This window comes from Kogia breviceps, chromosome 6 (genome assembly GCF_026419965.1).
Source record: "Kogia breviceps isolate mKogBre1 chromosome 6, mKogBre1 haplotype 1, whole genome shotgun sequence".
In the NCBI taxonomy this organism is placed as follows: Eukaryota; Metazoa; Chordata; class Mammalia; order Artiodactyla; family Physeteridae; genus Kogia; species Kogia breviceps.
The window spans coordinates 27,536,768-27,556,080 of NC_081315.1; the positions used below are offsets into that span (position 1 = coordinate 27,536,768).

Consider the following 19,313-nt stretch of genomic DNA (forward strand, 5'->3'; position numbering starts at 1 on the left):
TGTTGCAACTACTCAAGTCGGCTGTTGTAGCAGGAAGTCTACACAGAAGATGCATAAAGGAGTAGTCCTGGCACTGGTCCAGTACAGCTTCCTTTAGAATAACAGGCAGCAGGCTATATTTGGCCCATGGACTGTAGTTTTGCAGACCTCGGGCAAAGAGTTTCACTCTGAACCATCTCTAATGTGACTGGCCTCCATTATTTTAACATAGGCAGATATCCAAGTGGAACAGAACCGGCAACACTTTTACGAACTGTCTCTTGAATATGTGTGTAAGCTTCAGGAAATCCAAGAAAGGAAGAAGTTTGAGTTTGTGGAACCCGTAAGTATAAATAGCAAGTTGCTCTGCTAGTCGAATTTCGTGATATAATAGGAATGTGTTTCTTTGAAGATCTAATTTATGGTTGCTAGAGGCTGTGGTGCATAAACACGAAGCAAGACGTCGTAAAGTGTACACAACGCACCCAGAGCCATGAAGTCAAAGAATCACTCCTAAATAGTGGTTCTCGGCCTTATTTGCACTGCATTGTGTAATGGGTATTATTCCTTTTGCTATATGGTCTCAAGGACTCTGCAATCAGGTACAGTTTCTGCCATCCTAGCTGTAACTCCACCCTTAAAAAAAAAAAAGTCCCCATGAAAGAAATTATACTGGAATGTGAGTGAGCGTGGGATATTTATGGGATAATCTTTATTCAGGTTTGTTCTAAAGCAAGTACATCCATCCAAACCTTGGTACTTTCAGCAATTATTGGTAACCACCTATTTCCAATACAATGCTTCTGCAACCTAAGTTAAGAACCAGTGTGTGGAACATTTGAAACTATTTTGTGAGTTACTCTGACATTTCTTTATACTTATTTTAGAAACACATGATTTTTTTGTGTGCTTATATAGATGCACTCTGAGAGCTTCAGTTACTTATATGTTAACATATCTACGAATATATGTATCTTCCGAATCAAAATATAAAGGGTATTTTGTACTGTGGGTTTTAGCAAAAAAACCCAGAGGTACACTGAGATTCATGATTGTCAAGATTCACTTTAATTTTAACATAGACTATATTGCATGTGATTTTAAAAAACAGATTTATTGAGATATAATTCCCATGCCATACAATTTATCCACTGTGTGTATGATGTTGAGCAACAAACCAACAAAAAACAAGTAATGATTCATTAAAAATCAGCATTCGTGGAAGCTATGGTCCAGTGGAGTAACTGAATTATCCTGAATTAAACAATTAGAGAAAACCTCCTTAAAGCTTTCTTTTTATGTGAAATCATAATAATGGCCTACATTTTATTGACTGAGCATTTACAGTGATCATTGTTCAGGTGTTGTTCTAAGTACTTTCCTGTGATCATGCATGTTTTCCACACGGTACCCTGCTGAGGAGCTATTTTAATTATCCCACTTAGCCAATGTAGAAATTGAAGTAGAGAAACTTCAGTAATTTGCTCCGGTTGGGAATTGACCCTTGCTGGCCACTTGACGGCAGAGTCCCAGATTCCTTCCCACTACGCTGTGTGACATTCTGAAGACAGTGAATCTGAGGATTTCCTTAGCCCTCACCTCAAATCACTCTTACTCTAGATTTTCTCACATGTGGGGGAGAAGCAGTGCCCTCTGATCAAGAGGGGCAGGTGGAGAGTTCGTAGGAAACTCAGGGCTGAGTCGCTGCCCTGCCTCTGCTCCTCTCTGCTCCCGTCACTGAACATCCTTGTCAACAAAACAGAGAGGTCGCTCTGCGCTGGATGCCCTTGGAAAGAGCTTTTAGCTCTTTGCTCTGTTTCACTTTGCTTATAGGTTCTATCGACCTGTAGTGATAAAGTTTCAATTATAAATGAATAGATAGGGATTCTCTTGACTAAAAAGGACAAATGGGTGATGTAGAATTCCATTTCTCCTCTACAGCACACCGTAAAAGCTGTCTAATGGCTCTGATATTTAAGGAAAAAAATCACAAATCCTTTTATTTTTTTATAGGGACCAATTAATGAATAATACAGTTAGATTTAGTTGAATTCTAGTGACTTCCTTTTAATTATTGTACTTCGATAGAATCATAATGAGATGAGGCCAAATGCATGGCTTTTTAATTTATTTCTTTCACTGAGATTTTTTGGGTGCTAATGTCGCCTTTTCTCCTTTGTTTTTAGATGCTGTCCTTTTTTCAGGGAATGTTTACTTTCTATCATCAAGGCCATGAACTTGCCAAAGACTTCAATCACTACAAAATGGAACTACAGATCAACATTCAGAATGTAAGAAACCGAAAGCTTTCTCCTAAAAAAGATGTTTGAGAGGTGTAGTTTTGGTTTCTTTGGTGTATGAAAATCCTTAAACTAAGACCAGGCTGAGCTGTTGGTACCGAGAAACTGGGGCTACGCTGCCACCTTCTGGTCAGTTCTTGGTGTAACAAACTGTTCTTCAGCTAAGGGAGGCTCTGAATTCTGCAGGCGGCTCTGTTATTTTTTTATTTTTATTTTCTTTAAAGAATTCATTTCCTATAATTTATTTTTATTCCCTTATTTTCAGAAAAGTCATGAAGTATGTTTTTACGATCAGAATTTCACACAACTTGCTTTATTTTTCCAGTTTTATTGAGATATAATCGACACACAACACTGTGTAAGTTTAAGGGTTACAGCTTAATGACTTCACTTATTATATTGCAAGATGATCTCCGCATAAGTTTAGTTAACATCTATCACTTCGTGTGGTTAAAATTTTTTTTCCTTGTTATGATAACTTTGAGTATCTACTCTCTTAGCAACTTTGAAACACGTCCTGTGGCAGTGTGACATAGTTATTCTGCACCTTGTGAGGCAGTTCTAAGGATAACCTCTGTTGTGTAAGTCTAAGTCAGATCTGTATGAAACAGACAAAAACAGTCCTCCGCTTTAAATTTAAGGCATTTCAATTCTAATTTAAATATCTTCTGTTACTTGTATGTCTTATTTGATATTTATTCCCAGATAGGCTAACAGTTCCAGTGGAATTTCTTTCCTGTGTTTTGTGCCTGCTTATTCACTATCGTATTGGTGTTCACAGTTGCTGTTGGCTCTTTATTGTTTTCCTGGAAAATGTATGGTTTCTGGTAGGTCTTGGATAAAGAGCTTTTTTGAGAACTATTAAACAGTATAATGTATGTGATTTTGATCAGAAGGTGGTAGATGTTTTTCCTTTCAACGCTTTTATTGATTTTGGAAGTGTCATCATTGAAAAGCTATTCAAGTTATGTTTAGTGTAATTTCAAACCTTGTTAAAAACACAGTGAGTGAGTTTTGGGACAGACTCTCAACTCATCCTGAAAGACATACAAGGAGAAGGATGGGGCTCTCTGTGCTGTTTGCTACCTGATCTTCAACTTCTTATAAACTTAGAAATTGAGGACTAATGGTTTTTGTGTAGATTTTGTTTCTAAGTTATTTTGGTATAGTTCCCTACATTTGGGAATGTAGGTAATGAAATCTCTTGTGTTTTGTAATTTATGCGTCAATTTGTATTTGAAGATTCTACATTCTGTTTGGTTAAATAACTAAAAGAGTAGATTCCTCTCTACACCCTCCAAGATCAGTGATATATAAGGTAACATAATTTAAAAATAAGTCAAAGTGTATATGTGTAGATTAGTCCTAACTTCAAAAGTGTCTCTGTAGGTAGTAGAAGATTTAGTCTAATGATGCTGTGATGTCTCAGAATACTTCTGTAGGCAGCAGAATACAGCATTTGTAAAATGAACATTACATAGCTAGTTTAGAAGATTAGGTTATAATCCTGATTTTTTTTTCCCCCCTCCACTAACTGTATAACTTGTGTCTGTACCTCATCTGTCAAGGGCAGGGCTGGCCTGGATGAGAATCTTCAGGCATAATTGATCTATAATTTGTGTAAAAGAGGAGGCAGGTCCCTTATTCAAAAATGAAGAATTTCAAGGCAGCGATGTCAGAGCATTAGATCAAGTGTGCGACCTTCTGAGTGCAGGGCTGTGGGTGACGGCACGGGATACCTGCCCGTGAAGCCAGCCTGGCCTCAGGGTCTGGGGTGAGATATGGGGCACATCAGCGTCTCCTGGGGGCTCCAGAGAAACTGTCCATGCACAGCTTGCTTATGTGGAATTTCATTTATCACACCCATCCTGGGGTCAGGGGCCTATAGTTACCTTAAATACACCAAAATAATCTCAGCGAGATTCAAGATTTCAATGGGAATGAACAATGCTCAGGCATGAACTGTTGTAAGCAACGCTTGAAGACAGCCTATCATTTGAAATGGGTCAGCTGGTTAATATCTAACTTAGTCTATTAAGAACCTAACACACATACTTGGTAACTTTCATTTCCTATAAAGAACTGGGCAAAGAACAAGCTACTGGAAAAAATCTTTTCCTGTGTCCTATGGAACTTCAGGATTGTCATCAGGAAGTTGCCTGGGGTCCTCCACCTCTCTGCCTTTTGTTCTGGCTCTTTCTGAGGCTGCTCCTGCAGCTCTGCAGGTAGAGGCTCTGCCTTCCGCCTCACCTTCAGTGTTGAGGACACCTGATCCGGAAGTCGCCTGTGCTCTTTACTTTTGCTTCTAGCTCATTCCTTGCCCTTCAGAAATACCAGCACCTTTGAAACACATGCCACTCATTCTACCTCACTTGCTGTATCTCAGTATTGCTGTGATTTACTACTTTGTTGGCCATTTCTCTCATTCCCTGATGATGTCAGCTTTTAGCATATCGAAGGGAAAGTGTTGGCTGTATTAAAACTGCATATTACAAAAATCCCAGCTGTGTGTTACTTTTTTTTAAATTGAAGTATAGTTGATTGACAATGTTAGTTTCAAGTGTACAGCAAAGTGATTCAGTTATACGTACATATGTATATATCTATTCTTTTTCAGATTCTTTTCCATTATAGGTTATTATAAGATTTTGAGTAGAGTTCCCTGTGCTACACAGTAGGTCCTTGTAGTTTATCTATTTTATATATAGCAGTGTGTATATGTTAATCCCCAACTCCTAATTTATTCCTCCCCGCCCCCTCCCCTTTGGTAACCATAAGTCCATCTTCTACATCTGTGAGTCTATTTCTACTTTGTAAATAAGTTCATTTGTATTATTTTTTTAGATTCCATGTATAAGCAATATCATATGATGTTCGTCTTTCTCTGTCTGACTTCGTGTGTTACTTTTTATGCTATGCGTATTTATGTATTGAAAGAGATATACTGAAATGTTGAAACCAAATCTTAGAGTTAACTATCTGTGCACTATAATGGTAGAGATAATTTTGGTCAACTTTTAGGTATTTTACTATAGTAAAAAATGACAAAGACCATTTTATAATCAGAAAAAAAGGTAAAAGTTATTTAAAAGTGAAAATAACCTATTTCCCCCCAATTGGTATCACCTTTTCTCTTGTAAAAATGGTTAGACCTTTTTTTGAGAGAGATTCAATCTTTTTCCATTTTCCATAATCTAGAGTAATTAATGGACAGCAAAAAAGAGCAAGATGGTTTTTAAAAAATAGACTTTCCAGAAGAATGTAAATTACATCAAAGTTAAAGGATATTAAAAGAAACTAATTAAAAATTTTTGTGATCTCTATCCCCAAAGGAGACTAGAATAGAATTCTTCCCAGGAAGAAGTAGAATCCTAAGAAATTTTAGGGATTCCAAAGGAGTCCCTAGAAGATACTAAGAATGGTTAAGAATAATTTAAGGATATGCACAGATATTTTTGTTACAGTTTTGTGAGCAAAGTAGAACACTAAAGTGATAAACTATGTTACCAAAAAAAAAAAAAAAAAGATTGGAAGTGACTGTGTAAAAATATGAACGTGATTATTTCTGAGTGATGAGTTTCCCGTTGCGGAGCACAGGCTCCGGACGCGCAGGCCCAGCGGCCATGGCTCACGGGCCCAGCCGCTCTGCGGCACGTGGGATCTTCCCGGACCAGGGCACGAACCCGCATCCCCTGCACCGGCAGGCGGACTCCCAACCACTGCGCCACCAGGGAAGCCCTCTGGTCACTTTTTAATCTTGTTTATACCTCCTCTTTTTGCCTCCAGGCAGGGCTGTTTGTGCAGTCCCCTCTCTCTGTTTTATAATGTTGTGAATTAGCTTTTATAATCCCTCCCAAAAAAATTAAAAATGTACTTTCTTTTTCACTCAGATATAAAATAATAAAATTTTAGTTTGATATTGAAGGTTCTCTTTTTTCCTTTGTTAGGGAATAATTGTCACTTTTCAGTGACTTAATTGCAATTAAAATAATAATAATAATGCCACTTACATTTATTTTGTTACCATGGGCGAGGTGTTACCTATGTGCTTTTCTTTGGATTGTACACATTTAGTCTTCAAAGGTGTCCTATGATGTAGGTTTTTTTTTTATTCCTACTTCACAGATGAGGACCATGAGGAAAAAGAACTTGCTGAAGTCATACTGCTTTAAGGCCAGGGCGGCATTGGAACTTGGGCAGGCTCATTCCAGGGCCCAAGGCAGTTGGTTTCAGATTTAGCATTGGTGTAGAAATGGGTTCACTCGTGGTGTATCTGGGGTCAGTAAATATAGGAGCTGGGGAACATCCTGACATGGCCATTTGGCTTCCCTGGACCTTAATTTCTGGATAACATGGGAGTCCCTTTAATGGTAAGATCTCAGATTTAGGTACTGATGTTAAACCTCAGGTCGCGTCTACCTCTCAACAGTTCTAACCCGCGTTCCCCTCACTCTCATGGAAGGTGTCCTTCAGGTATTTAGACTTGATCACCTGTTGACCTGGCCTCCACTGCACTCCATTCCTTACTCTGTCACCTCCCCATTCATAGGGCACTTGAGGAGATGTTTGAGGATTGCACCCTACCCCTTCTTTTCTGTTTTATTATGTTGGGAGGTTACTAAAGCAGGCTGCAGGGGGCCCACCTCTGATGTTTAACAGCTGCTTTGTGAAACCCTCTTTTTATATTTATTTATTTATTTATTTGTGTGTGTGTGTGTGTGTGTGTGTGTGTGTGTGTGTGTGTGTTACGCGGGCCTCTCACTGTTGTGGTCTCTCCCGTTGCGGAGCACAGGCTCCGGACGCGCAGGCCCAGCGGCCATGGCTCACGGGCCCAGCCGCTCCGCGGCATGTGGGATCTTGCCGGACCGGGGCACGAACCCGCGTCCCCTGCATCGGCAGGCGGACTCTCAACCACGGCGTCACCAGGGAAGCCCCCTCTTTATATTTTTAATTATCCTTTTGCTCCCTGAATGAGGTCATGGGGCCAGGATGGGAAAACTTAAATGAAAAATGGCAGTCTGTACTTGGAATTAGCCTTTGCCATCTGCCTGTAAAGCTTTACTTCTGGGTAGAACTTACTGTGAACAGTGGCTCCTCTCCCCCGTTTCTTTCCTCCTTACATATGGGTGTGAACCTGTGCTAAGCCTGACCTGCCAGTTTTGTAAAGTACTCAGATGTGGCTGAATTCCAGCTTAGTCTCCACATTGAATCCTCCTCCCCCCAATAGGTGATGTAATGAAATATTTAATTTATAAGACTTAAGACTCATTGGTTTGGAAATTTGTTTATTTATCAAAGCATACAAGGAGGGCTTCCCTGGTGGCGCAGTGGTTGAGAGTCCGCCTGCCGATGCAGGGGACGCGGGTTCATGCCCTGGTCCGGGAGGATCCCACGTGCCGCGGAGCGGCTGGGCCCGTGAGCCATGGCCGCTGAGCCTGCGCGTCCGGAGCCTGTGCTCCGCAACGGGAGAGGCCACAGCAGTGAGAGGCCTGCGTACTACCAAAAAAAAAAAAAAAAAAAAAGCATACAAGGAAAGGAAATACTGCAGTGGTGTTTTATAAGCACTGGAGAACGCTAGGCTATCTCACAGGTTGTTGTGAGGATTAAAGCACCATTAACGGCTCTCAGTCATGTCATTCACAGTGTAAACACTCTCATGTGACCTATTGTAACACTTAAGGTCTAACATTATTATTATTTGATGATATCTTCCTATTCAGCCAGAAATTAGAATTGGAAATTGCTAGGTTCCAGCCACTCTATTATTTGCGCTCAAATTTTGAGAAATGTAATTTTCACCCTCATTTGTAATTTGCCTAAAATGATACATTAAAAAATTGAGCTGAACCGTCCTTTCCCTTCCCAGTGCAGAGTCACATCTGAGGAAGGAGGGCAGTGAGGGCAGGATGTACCGCATGAAGGGGTCTGTGGCAGTGAAAGTGGGGGTGGGAAGGTACAGGGGCAGCACATACAGAGGAGGTGGCTGGCATATTTGGGAGATTGGTTATGTTGAGCAGATTAGTTAATTGAGCAAATAAGTAAATCTGTTGAGAATAATGGGAGACAGGTTTTTTACTGTCTGTAAAGAAATGTGCAGAATTGGAAAGGGGTGGGCTAGAAAGAAACCTAAAGTACTGGATTAGAATTAAGTGTAATGGTATGAACTCATGGGTTTTAAAATAGATACAGAAGTTGTGCTATGTACATGTACATATAAACGTGTATATATATAAATATATTCGCACACATAGATACATACATACGTGCATTTTCTCAGTCTGTCTTCCAGGAAGACCTAGAAGCAATAGCACCCCCTTAGCTGTGAGCACACTGTCCCTAGATCTTGGTTTCTAAATACTACCAGAGTGAAATAAGTCAGAAAGAGAGAAACAAATGTCGTAGATTAATGCGTATATGTGGGATCTAGAAAAATGGTACAGATGAACCTGTTTGCAGAGTAGGAATAGAAACACAGATGTAGAGAACAGGATGGGCTGAATTGGGAGAATGGAATTGGCGTAAATACACTACCAGGTATAAAACAGATAGCTAGTGGGCACCTGCTGTATAGCACAGGGAGCTCTGCTCGGTGCCCTATGGTGACCTAGAGGGGTGGGGTGGGGTGGGGGAGGGAGGTCCAAGAGGGAGGGGATATGGGAATATATGTATATGTACAGCTGATTCACTTCATTGTATAGCAGAAACTAACACACCATTGTAAAGCATTTATACTCCAGTGGAAAAAAAAAATACTACCCTCCCCTGTAAAGAACAGTGACTCCTTTGGAGAAATGGCTGATTCTAGGACTGGGACAGAGAAAGTATAAGGTAAACCTGGGATACCGTTTTGGACCAGAGGGTAAGGGGTTACTCAGAGAATTAAGGGGGTATGTCAAGAGAAACAGGAGCCAGCTAGAAGGCCTCTGCTGATCAAATCTAGGACAATTGGAGCATTAACTTAAATAATGAGAATTTAGGATACAACTCATTAAGTTAATTGTGTGTGTGTGTACTAGCATCTATACATACATGACACGCACATATGTGTGTATATGTGTGTATGTATGCATAAATATTAGATACACAGAGATAGAAAGAAGTGAGGGTTGCGGAGAATCTCAGTAAAGTGACAAAGGTGAATAAAATTAGGGTATAATCAGTATTAAGATGGGGACAAGAAATCCCAGACACATGAGAAACAGGAAGGCAGGAGAGTGAACAAACCATTAATAAATGAGTCCCACCCTCTTTGCAGCCCTGTACATTCTTATAGTACATAAACAAATTTAAAAAAAAAAAAGCTCTCAGCTTGTGTTTGAAATAAGCCTCTGCAGTTAAGTTTCCCCTTTATAGTGTACATTTATCAGACTCTCCATCTCCCTAAAAAGTGTACTCTTGTATCATTTTTCTGCGTTTAGAACTCTTGGTAACCCCTTTCATTGTAGGGAGGAGAGAGGAGGAATTTCAATAATAATTTTTCATCTTAGCTCTTCCACAGTTTCACATCAGCAGTTTTTCGGTATTAATACAATTATTTTTGAGTGTAGATGGAAGAAGTGTCCAGAAACTTGGTGGTGCTGACTCGTCAGGTTTGCCCTGGGTATTTTTGTCACTTCACCTTGCATGTCGACTTTCAGTCTAGCCATTTGACAGAGATATCGACATCCCAAGTCTCCTGGGCTTCAGAAATGTGATTTGTCTTTTTTAGATATCAAAGACATTATTTGTAAGTGAGATTCCCCCCTACTTCCTTCTTCTATGAAGAAACATCATTTTCAAGTGCAATTGCCATGACCTGGAAAAAATGACACTGATATTTAATAGTTTGCAAAGAAGAATTAAGTTTTCCAGATTCTGAATTCTTAGACATATTGCTGATATAATAGTAATGAGTCAGATTGATTGTTGCAAAGGAAAGACTTCCCAGATAGATATATTATGGGCTTTTTAAAAAAAAATCTAAGATTTAGTAATATTGTGAGACCTGCAGGCAGGAATTCTTAGTTGAGTAATAGAATTATTCTTGGTGTTAGAAAGCCTCAAAAGTAAATAACCTCTAGTAACCTTGCTTTCTATATCTCTGTTAACTACTTAACCACTACTTTTTTTTCTTTGCACAATGATCTCAACAAAGAGATACATGGGAAAGGATGGGTATATTTTGAGAAATTTATACAAAAACACTACAAATTTAATTATAGTTATCCAGAGACTTAAACACGTACGTGAAAAAGCTCCCGTGGGAACTTAAAACTTATATGTGTTCTTTAAATCCTTTACAGACACGGAATCGTTTTGAAGGAACCAGGTCAGAAGTGGAAGAGCTTATGAACAAGATTAGACAGAATCCCAAGGACCACAAACGAGCAAGTCAGTTCACAGCGGAAGGCTACCTGTATGTACAGGAAAAAAGTAAGAGGCTCTCCAACAGTGGTGAATAATTAAAAATTATTTTTAAATGCTCACTGTAATTACTCTCATACTTTTGGAGTAATTATTCCTACCACTTTCTTGCTCTCTCCTATCCTGGAAGGCATACGTTGGGGAAAACACATTCCTGCTCTAGGGAGGGGACGGTGAGATTAGGAACTCTGTGAGCACCCTGCTTTCCAGCCACACCCCCCGAATTCTGTGCCCCACTTTGTTAAAACTTGCTTGCAGGGGAGCCGGGATTTGGTGACGGAGTGAAAGCGAGGTGGGAGAGTACCTTTTTCCTCATTTCCTCTCATTCCTGCCATAACCCTGTTCCTCCGTGTTAAAGTCAAGAAGGACATATTTCTCTTCTTCTTTCACATCATTTCTTTGCACATTTATTTGAGATCGTGTTTTGTTCGTGTTGAAATTATCAGGGCAATTGCATATGGCTGCCAAAAAATACTCCTTGATGACATGCTAACTTGTCTCACTGAATTGTCAGCATTGTTGCCGTCTTAGTTGTTACGCGGTGTGTAGAGTATCCTTATTTTGAAATTAAGGCACCCCAAGACGATTTCAGACTTCTGACAGTTTGGTCTTATTTTAATGAAGCTCTTAAAGTTTACCTCTTCAACTGTAGAGCTTGATTGCTAGTCAGTAGGAGGGAGGAGTATGTGAAAATGTTTCCGTATTTCCTGTTTCTCTCCCTTCCCGCCTATGACTGTAGTTGGGGTGCTTTAGAGTTTTTGTTTGTTAAGTGGCTGATTTACAGGATTTTCAAACTGACCAATTTCATAGCAGAGAGACTCATGGAACAGCCATGTGATATGGGTGTTCATGTTATACGCAGTCGCAGACTAGGGGTTCTTTTCCCATTTGCCCTTATTTAATGTGGACTTAGTCTTCACGGCTCATGATGCACAGTTAGTTACTGGCATGGCACAACTCTAAATTTTTCTAATTAAAAATTTTTTTTTTCTTCAAAAAAAAACTGAGAGGTAATTTATTTTTACATATTTTGGTTGAACAGTAAAAGCATGCCGTTTCTAAAGGTGCCATTAGGAACAATAGCACAGCAGCTATTGAAGTGTGTATAGAGTGAATGTTTTATTTTTTAAAAATTGTATTGAAGTATAGTTGATTTACAGTGTTGTGTTAATTTCTGCTGTATAGCAAAGTGAGTCAGTTATATATATATTCTTTTTCATATTCTTTTCCATTGTGGTTTATCACAGGATATTGAATATAGTTGCCTGTGCTATAGTGTAGGACCTTGTTGTTTATCTGGCCTATATTTACTAGTTTGCATCTGTTAATCCCAAGCTCCCAATCCTTCCCTCCGCCTTTAATTTTTTTTATCCTCTTAATCTCAGTTGGCTTATTTAATTTGAAAGAACTAAAAATACAGGGTAGAGACATGAGAAGTTTTGTATTATATGTCCAAAGAGAAAAATCACAGGAAATTTTGATTTTTAGATTCATAACTGTTGCTTAACTTACTGGCTTTGAGAGAAACGGGGCTGAAATTGGACTGAAAAAAACAACAAAAACAATAGTGACAGAATTCTTCACTTGTTAGCTGTACGCCAGGCACTGTGCTAAACTCTTTATCCAACTTGTTTCCTTTAATCCATTAAAAACCCCTATGAAGTGTACAGTGCTGTTATCACCCCCATTTACCAATGAGAACATGGAAACAGTGAGGAGTAAACAATGTTTCCTGGATCATACACCTCCTCAGTGCTGCAATTGTCCTAGGCTGGAGTCCGTGTTGTACCCTGTCTTGCAGTATTGCCTGAAGCTTGGATGGTGTGAAAAACCATCATTATCTCTATGCTCAGAGCTGGTTGAGTAGTGTTGGGTGGTGTCAGGAGGGGATGGCAGCTTAATCAGTGAAGGACCTTGATATTTGGGGCCAAAGACTCTGAGGTTTAGCTTTGCCATTTCTCGGGCATTTGGTCTAAGCCTAAGACTTTTTAGATTAAAAAGACAGTAGGACTTCCCTGGCGGTCCAGTGGTTAAGACTCTGTGCTTCCAGTGCAGGGGGCACGGGTTCGGTCTCTGGTCAGGGAACTAAGATCCCACATGCTGCAAAAAAGCTTAGCTTTACCATTGTTAGTAAGGGCAGCTACTTACAAGGTGCTTTAGTGGATTTAAAGCACTAGATGGATGTATAGACTAAATGCTTTTCTGCACTGTGATTCTATAGTTCTGTCATTTTTTTAGAGGCCAGAATTGAATCCAAAACCATCACATATATTCAGTGGAATTCTTGAAATCCTTATGAGCTCTTCATACATAGACACAAACAAGAAGCATAGTTTACAATTAAGAGATTTTCAGGTATAACAGTCTAGCAAATTATTTGAAAAGTATGTCTTTTTTTGGTGGGGGGGACGGTTCATGGGCCTCTCACTGTTGTGGCCTCTCCCGTTGTGGAGCATAGGCTCTGGACGTGCAGGCCCAGTGGCCATGGCTCACGGGCCTAGCCGCAGCATGTGGGATCTTCCCGGACTGGCGCATGAACCCGTGTCCCCTGCATCGGCAGGTGGGCTCTCAACTGCTGCGCCACCAGGGAAGCCCGAAAAGTATGTCTTTAAATTACTTCTGTGTTGCTGAAAACTCTTAGGACTGTCTCTACGAGCCTTCTTATTTCCCCTTGTTTTTCCCTTGTCTAAGACCAGCTGTGTTGCTGATTTGTTTCCTTGAGCTGTGTTAGTTTCTGCTTCTTGTGTTTTTCCTCTTCAGGATTGTGTTTGGAACTCTGCATATCTGCTTCTTTATGAGGAAAAAATGTAAAGTCCTATTTCTTTTCCTTTTTTAATTTAATTTTTATTTTATTTCTTAAATTTTTATTGGAGTAGAGTTGATTAACAATGTTGCGTTAGTTTCAGGTGTTCAGCAAAGTGATTCCGTTATACATATATATGTATCTATTTTTTCTCAAATTCTTTTCCCATTTAGGTTATTACAGAATATTGAATAGAGTTCCCTGTGCGATACAGTAGGTTCTTGTTGATTTAAAGTTATGTCTCTTGTTGAAGGGCCTCCTCCATTTGGTTCCAGCTGGGTCAAACACTACTGCATGTATCGGAAAGCGGCCAAGAAGTTCAACATCATTCCGTTCGAGCACAGATCTGGGGGGAAACTTGTAAGTCTTTGCTTTTATTTATTTATTTTAAAAATATTTATTTATTTATTATTTATTTTTGGCTGCAACAGGTCTTAGTTGCAGAACGCAGCATCTTCAGTTGCGGCATGTGGGCTTCTTAGTTGTGGCATGCATGTGAGATCTAGTTCCCTGACCAGGGATCGAACCTGGGCCCCCTGCATTGGGAGCGCAGTCTTACCCACTGGACCACCAGGGAAGTCCCAACACTTTGCTTTTATACTTCATATTCTCTGTGAGGTGGTCTTTGAGGGTATCTTTTTAATGTTGTTTATATTCACTCATGGTAAATACTTTCATTTTTATTTTTAGAATGAAAAAATATATATTTTTTAAATAAAATAGGCCAGAAAATAATTCCTGTGTTTTCTGAATTGTTGGCATGGGTTTTTATGGTCAGATTTTTTTTTTTTTTTTTTTTTTAAAGAGAAGAGTAGAATCATTTTGTGTCCCTGTTATTGGAAGATCCAGTTAACACCTACAACAGACTTTCATGACTCCGTGGTTTGTCTGCTCAGGATTTACACGAGAGGCCTGATGTGCACACACAGATTCATGTAAATGAAAAGATTATATAGAGTAGATGATCTGTAACAAAGTTTACTGGTTTTCACTTACACTCTAATGTTCTCACTTAGACACTCCCGATTTAGCTTACTCCTCCCACAGAAGTAAAAAGCAAAGGAACTCATGATAGCTGGAAAAGAGCGAGAAGCCCTTTAGGAGCTGGCTGGGTAGCAAAGGTGATCTTTGTTTTAAAACGGAAGCTGCAGCTCATGGCAACAATACAGTCAAAGCTCCTCCCATTAGTATCGAACATACCTGGTGATGCATTTTAAGGTTAATTCATTGCTTGCTAGGTGGATGGGCATAATTTTTCTTATGTGAATAAGAAAATTAACCCAAGAATTAACTTGGGTTAATAAGAATTAACCCAAGTTCACTTGTATTTACACATACTTTGCATCTTCCTGAAAAATATTTAAAGCCGCTTATAATACAGACGCATTTTTGTGATATTGAAATAGACGTGGAAAATCAAGTCCATGGCAAAGAGGAGGAAGTGAGAATGTCACCCTTGGAGGGTGATGGGTTAAGACTGAGCATGAGGCTTGTTGTGTGGTGGTAGTGTTTTTTTTTTTTTTTTTTTTTTTTGCGGTACGCGGGCCTCTCACTGTTGTGGCCTCTCCCGTTGCGGAGCACAGGCTCCGGACGCGCAGGCTCAGCGGCCACGGCTCACGGGCCCAGCCGCTCCACGGCATGTGGGATCTTCCCGGACCGGGGCACGAACCCGCGTCCCCCGCATCAGCAGGCGGATTCTCAACCACTGCGCCACCAGGGAAGCCCGGTAGTGTTGTTTTAAAGATCGCGGTAATTTATGTTTGTCACAGGTAATGTGTCAGAGGCATAGAAAGCAAAATTTGTTGTTAAGTGAAGAAGCATCAAATATAATAAAAGAGCAAATTCCATGAATGAACAGCAGCAGGGCACAATTCATTCACCAAATGCCCGTGATTATTTCACATTTCAGGGCCGCTGATACGATCAAAAGTTGTAGTAAAAGGATAAATATGGGTTAACTTCAGCATCTCTATGCATTTCAATTATAAACTGAGCATGAGGTTGGAGTGTGAGTTTCCTGTCAAGTCCCAAGACATGTCTGCTTAGTGGTGTCTTTCTGTTTCAACTACCAAATAATAAAAAATACATTTAAAAACATGATGACTCTGATATTTTGAATAATTTTATATTCGAATGCTGGTTTAATATTAGAGATCCCCATGTTCCAGAAAATATTAAAATATTCTAGAAGGGTTTACTCAGACTCCTTACACTTTCTTACTGGGAACCTGCTTCTGCGTTGCTTCTGTTTCCCGTGTTCTACCTCTTTTTAATGCTCTTAAAGAGCATGATGGGGATGGTTTAGGGAGGTAAATGGTACCATATTTAAATGAAAACTCAGGAAAGATAAATTCAGGGTGATTCACTTTAGTAAACAGCAAAACCATATAGTTGGAGTGGTTCCAGCTTTAGATGATCACAGTGGCTGATCCAGGGTCCTCAGTGTACTTTTAGGTAGATTTCTGTGGAACTGAAGTTTTTACAGGCCAGAAATGGTTACATGTGGACTGTTTTATATGGTATAATATAATGTGACATAAAAACACCTTATCCTTCTTTTAGCAAGGCGACAATAAGAGAATAACAAATATAGACATGGAAACTGTATTGTTAATCCACCTTTTAAAATTAGCACTCAAAAGGTCTGGTTTAATTTTACTGTAATCAAAGCAGGATCTAGAAAACCTTAAGAAAAGGACAGTGACAAAAAATAATTTGAAAAAGAATAGATACATGTATATGGATAACTGAATCACTTTGCTGTAAATGTGAAACTGACACAATGTTGTTAATCAACTATACTTCAATATAAAATAAAAAGTTTAAAAAACTGGCTATGGGGCTTCCCTGATGGCGCAGTGGTTGAGAGTCCGCCTGCCGATGCAGGGGTCACGGGTTCGTGCCCCGGTCCGGGAAAAATCCCACAGGCCGCGGAGCGGCTGGGCCCGTGAGCCATGGCCGCTGAGCCTGCGCGTCCGGAGCCTGCGCGTCCGGAGCCTGCGCTCCGCGACAGTGAGAGGCCACAACAGTGAGAGGCTCGCGCACCACAAAAAAAAAAAAAAAACTGGCTATGACTCTAAGGAAACTGGTTTGAAAGAGAATAAGATAGAGGAACCTAAAATCTGAACCTTGTCTCCTCCTCCCCCCATCAAATATAGGGTGTTTAATTCCGTATATGTTTATACTGTAGTTTTTGAGACTGTGTAAAATGATTCTTTGCAGGGGGATGGAGAGGTGTTCTTTTTGAAAGAATGTACCAGAAGACATACTGACTCCATCGACAGAAGGTTTTGTTTTGATGTAGAAGCTGCTGACCGGTAAGTTATTGGCATTATTGGGCTTTATGAAAAGAGTCATTAAAAAAATGATTTAAAAAAATTCAAGTTAATTACAACTGAGATGTCTATGGCCTGGAAGAGTGGTATCTTGTTATCTTTCCAGGCTCTGTATTCACTGTGGGCTGTTTCGTCTTGGTCACTATGTTTAGCTGTGCAGTGATAGTCTTGGCTGAAGTTTGGCATCATTTTAACTCGTGTTGTCACTTAAGAAATGACCTTGGAGCATTTCATTGTTGATCTAAGCCTTCCATGTATATACTCTGTATGTGGTGGAGGGTCATAGGCAAACTCTGTTTACTCAAAGTCTAGTTCTCATTTTTTCTTGTTGTATGACTTTTAGTTATTTAGTTAGAAAAGAATCTGTGCTGGAGAGAGGGAAGTAAAAAAAATAAAAAGAAAAACAAAGCTTGTTTGTCAATATTACTACTTGTCTGGCATTTATTTCTGTGTCCTGTAGCACTAAGGAAAATCATGGTACTTGTAGAATACTTCCTTTTTTTTTTTTGTGGTACACGGGCCTCTCACTGTTGTGGCCTCTCCTGTTGCGGAGCACAGGCTCCGGACGCGCAGGCTCAGCGGCCATGGCTCACGGGCCCAGCCACTCCGCGGCACGTGGGATCTTCCCGGACCGGGGCACGAACCCATGTCCCCTGCATCGGCAGGCGGACCCTCAACCACTGTGCCATCAGGGAAGCCCAATACTTCCTTTTTTAATGGCTGACACTATGGAGCTTCCTTGCCAGCCCTGGTTTTGGTAACAATGGTCTTTAGGTAACACTGTTTCATACTTGTATAATAAAAGTTTACAATATGAGATTTTTTAAACACAAGTTCATTTTAGGTCAGGACTCAGGAATACAAAAGTAATTAATTCTCTTTCCTCAGATGATATAACTGAGTCTAAGGTGTTAGTGCAGAGGGGGAAGATCTATGCTTTACTTTCCAATAAATGAATTGAAGACCAGGTACATAAAAATGTGCTTTTATGCACCATGATAAATATGGCCCTACAACGAAAAGGACAGATGGTTTAATATGCATTTTGCCAAGACGGGAAATAATGAAAGGGAACGTCATTGTGAAAGAGGTTGAATTTCAAGCCAGTTAGGACTGGTTCAAAAACTTTAAGAAGAGATTCGGGCTGTGTAATACAACTTGAGCATAAATATGTGTGCACACACCCATTGTAAGCATTTATTGAGTTTTCTCTCAGTGCCAGCGTTCTGAATTCTTCTGTGCTTTATTTTAGTCCGTCCTCAGCTCAGCTCTATCAGGTAGACATTATCCTTCTCATTTTATGGTGAGAAACTGGGGCCTAGAGAGCTTAAGTGATTCTCCTAAGGTCACGGAGCTAGTAAGTGGAAGAGCTGGATTTGAACTCTTGCATCTGCCTCTAAGAACCCAAGCTCTTAACCACTGTGCTGCAGGCATCAGAGTATAACCATGTAAGTGTGTTGTTTCCTAAATAATTGACAGAGGCGAGTCAGCAATGACGTCTACTAGAAAATGTGTTAAATGAGATTCATCTGCTTTGTTTCGAAAGGATAATTCTAGTACTTCCACATATTAACACAATTCGTATTATTTTTGTCCAGCCCTGTATTTTCTCTAAGACCTTGATCCTTCAGTCGGGATCTTTATTACGATTATAACTACTTTCCATCCCTTGTAAAGGATGAGGAGGGGTTACTATGGAGTTATTTTCCTCATGATATCATCTTGTAAGGAGACTCTCAGAACTGGGGGAGACCTTAGAGACGATGTAGTCTAGTGGTTTTCAAACTACTTTATAGGGATGCCTTCTTTTCACATAAAACGTTTACATTTATGCATATGTGAAACAGAAAAAAAAAAGAGTTCCCTTATTAAAGTGGGGTGGGGGGGCCTGGATCCATACCCTCTCAGCTTCATTCTTCTTGCAGAAATCTCTAATTTATTTCCATTGACGCTCAGAGCTGCTCTCTGGGAACTGGGTGCAGAGGGGCCACTAATCTAGTCTAAGTGATTCAAGAAAGGCATACAGAGAATCTGATGTCTAAATTGATAACTGAAGGTCAATTTGGAGTCAGCTGGCATTGAGACACATTCCAGGCAGAGTGATTAGTATAATATATGTAAAGTTCTGGAGACAAAAGAGAGCGTGGTCTTCTTGAGGTCCCCCCCTCCCCCGCTAGGGGACACCCACCATCCCTGGAGCAGAGAGCCAAGGAGGATGGGAGAGGAGGCTTGAGAAGGGGGGCAAAGGCCTGACCTTGAGGTTTTTGAGCTAAACCTATTAAATGGTTTTAAGCAGGGCACTGAGTGATAGAGCTGTATTTTTCAAAACTCACTCTGGGGGCTTCCCTGGTGGCGCAGTGGTTGAGAATCTGCCTGCCAATGCAGGAGACACGGGTTCGTGCCCTGGTCCGGGAAGATCCCACATGCCGCGGAGCAACTAAGCCCGTGAGCCATGGCCGCTAGGCCTGCGCGTCCGGAGCCTGTGCTCCGCAA

At 40.3% G+C, this 19,313-nt stretch overlaps 1 protein-coding gene across 20 annotated transcripts in view; it reads left to right on the forward strand.

Moving 5' to 3' along the window:
* ARHGAP10 (Rho GTPase activating protein 10) overlaps positions 1-19,313 on the forward strand; it is a 329,300-nt gene that overhangs the window by 116,690 nt on the left and 193,297 nt on the right. For all 20 annotated transcript variants that reach the window (XR_010840991.1, XR_010840990.1, XR_010840993.1 and 17 more), the window contains 5 exons: positions 212-322; positions 2,166-2,270; positions 10,562-10,691; positions 13,739-13,845; positions 16,708-16,802. Coding sequence is in view for 16 of the 20 variants with exons in the window: in XM_067035620.1 (XP_066891721.1) it covers positions 212-322; positions 2,166-2,270; positions 10,562-10,691; positions 13,739-13,845; positions 16,708-16,802 (548 nt within the window). In the remaining 4 variants the exon portion in view is untranslated. The remainder of the gene's footprint in view (positions 1-211; positions 323-2,165; positions 2,271-10,561; positions 10,692-13,738; positions 13,846-16,707; positions 16,803-19,313) is intronic.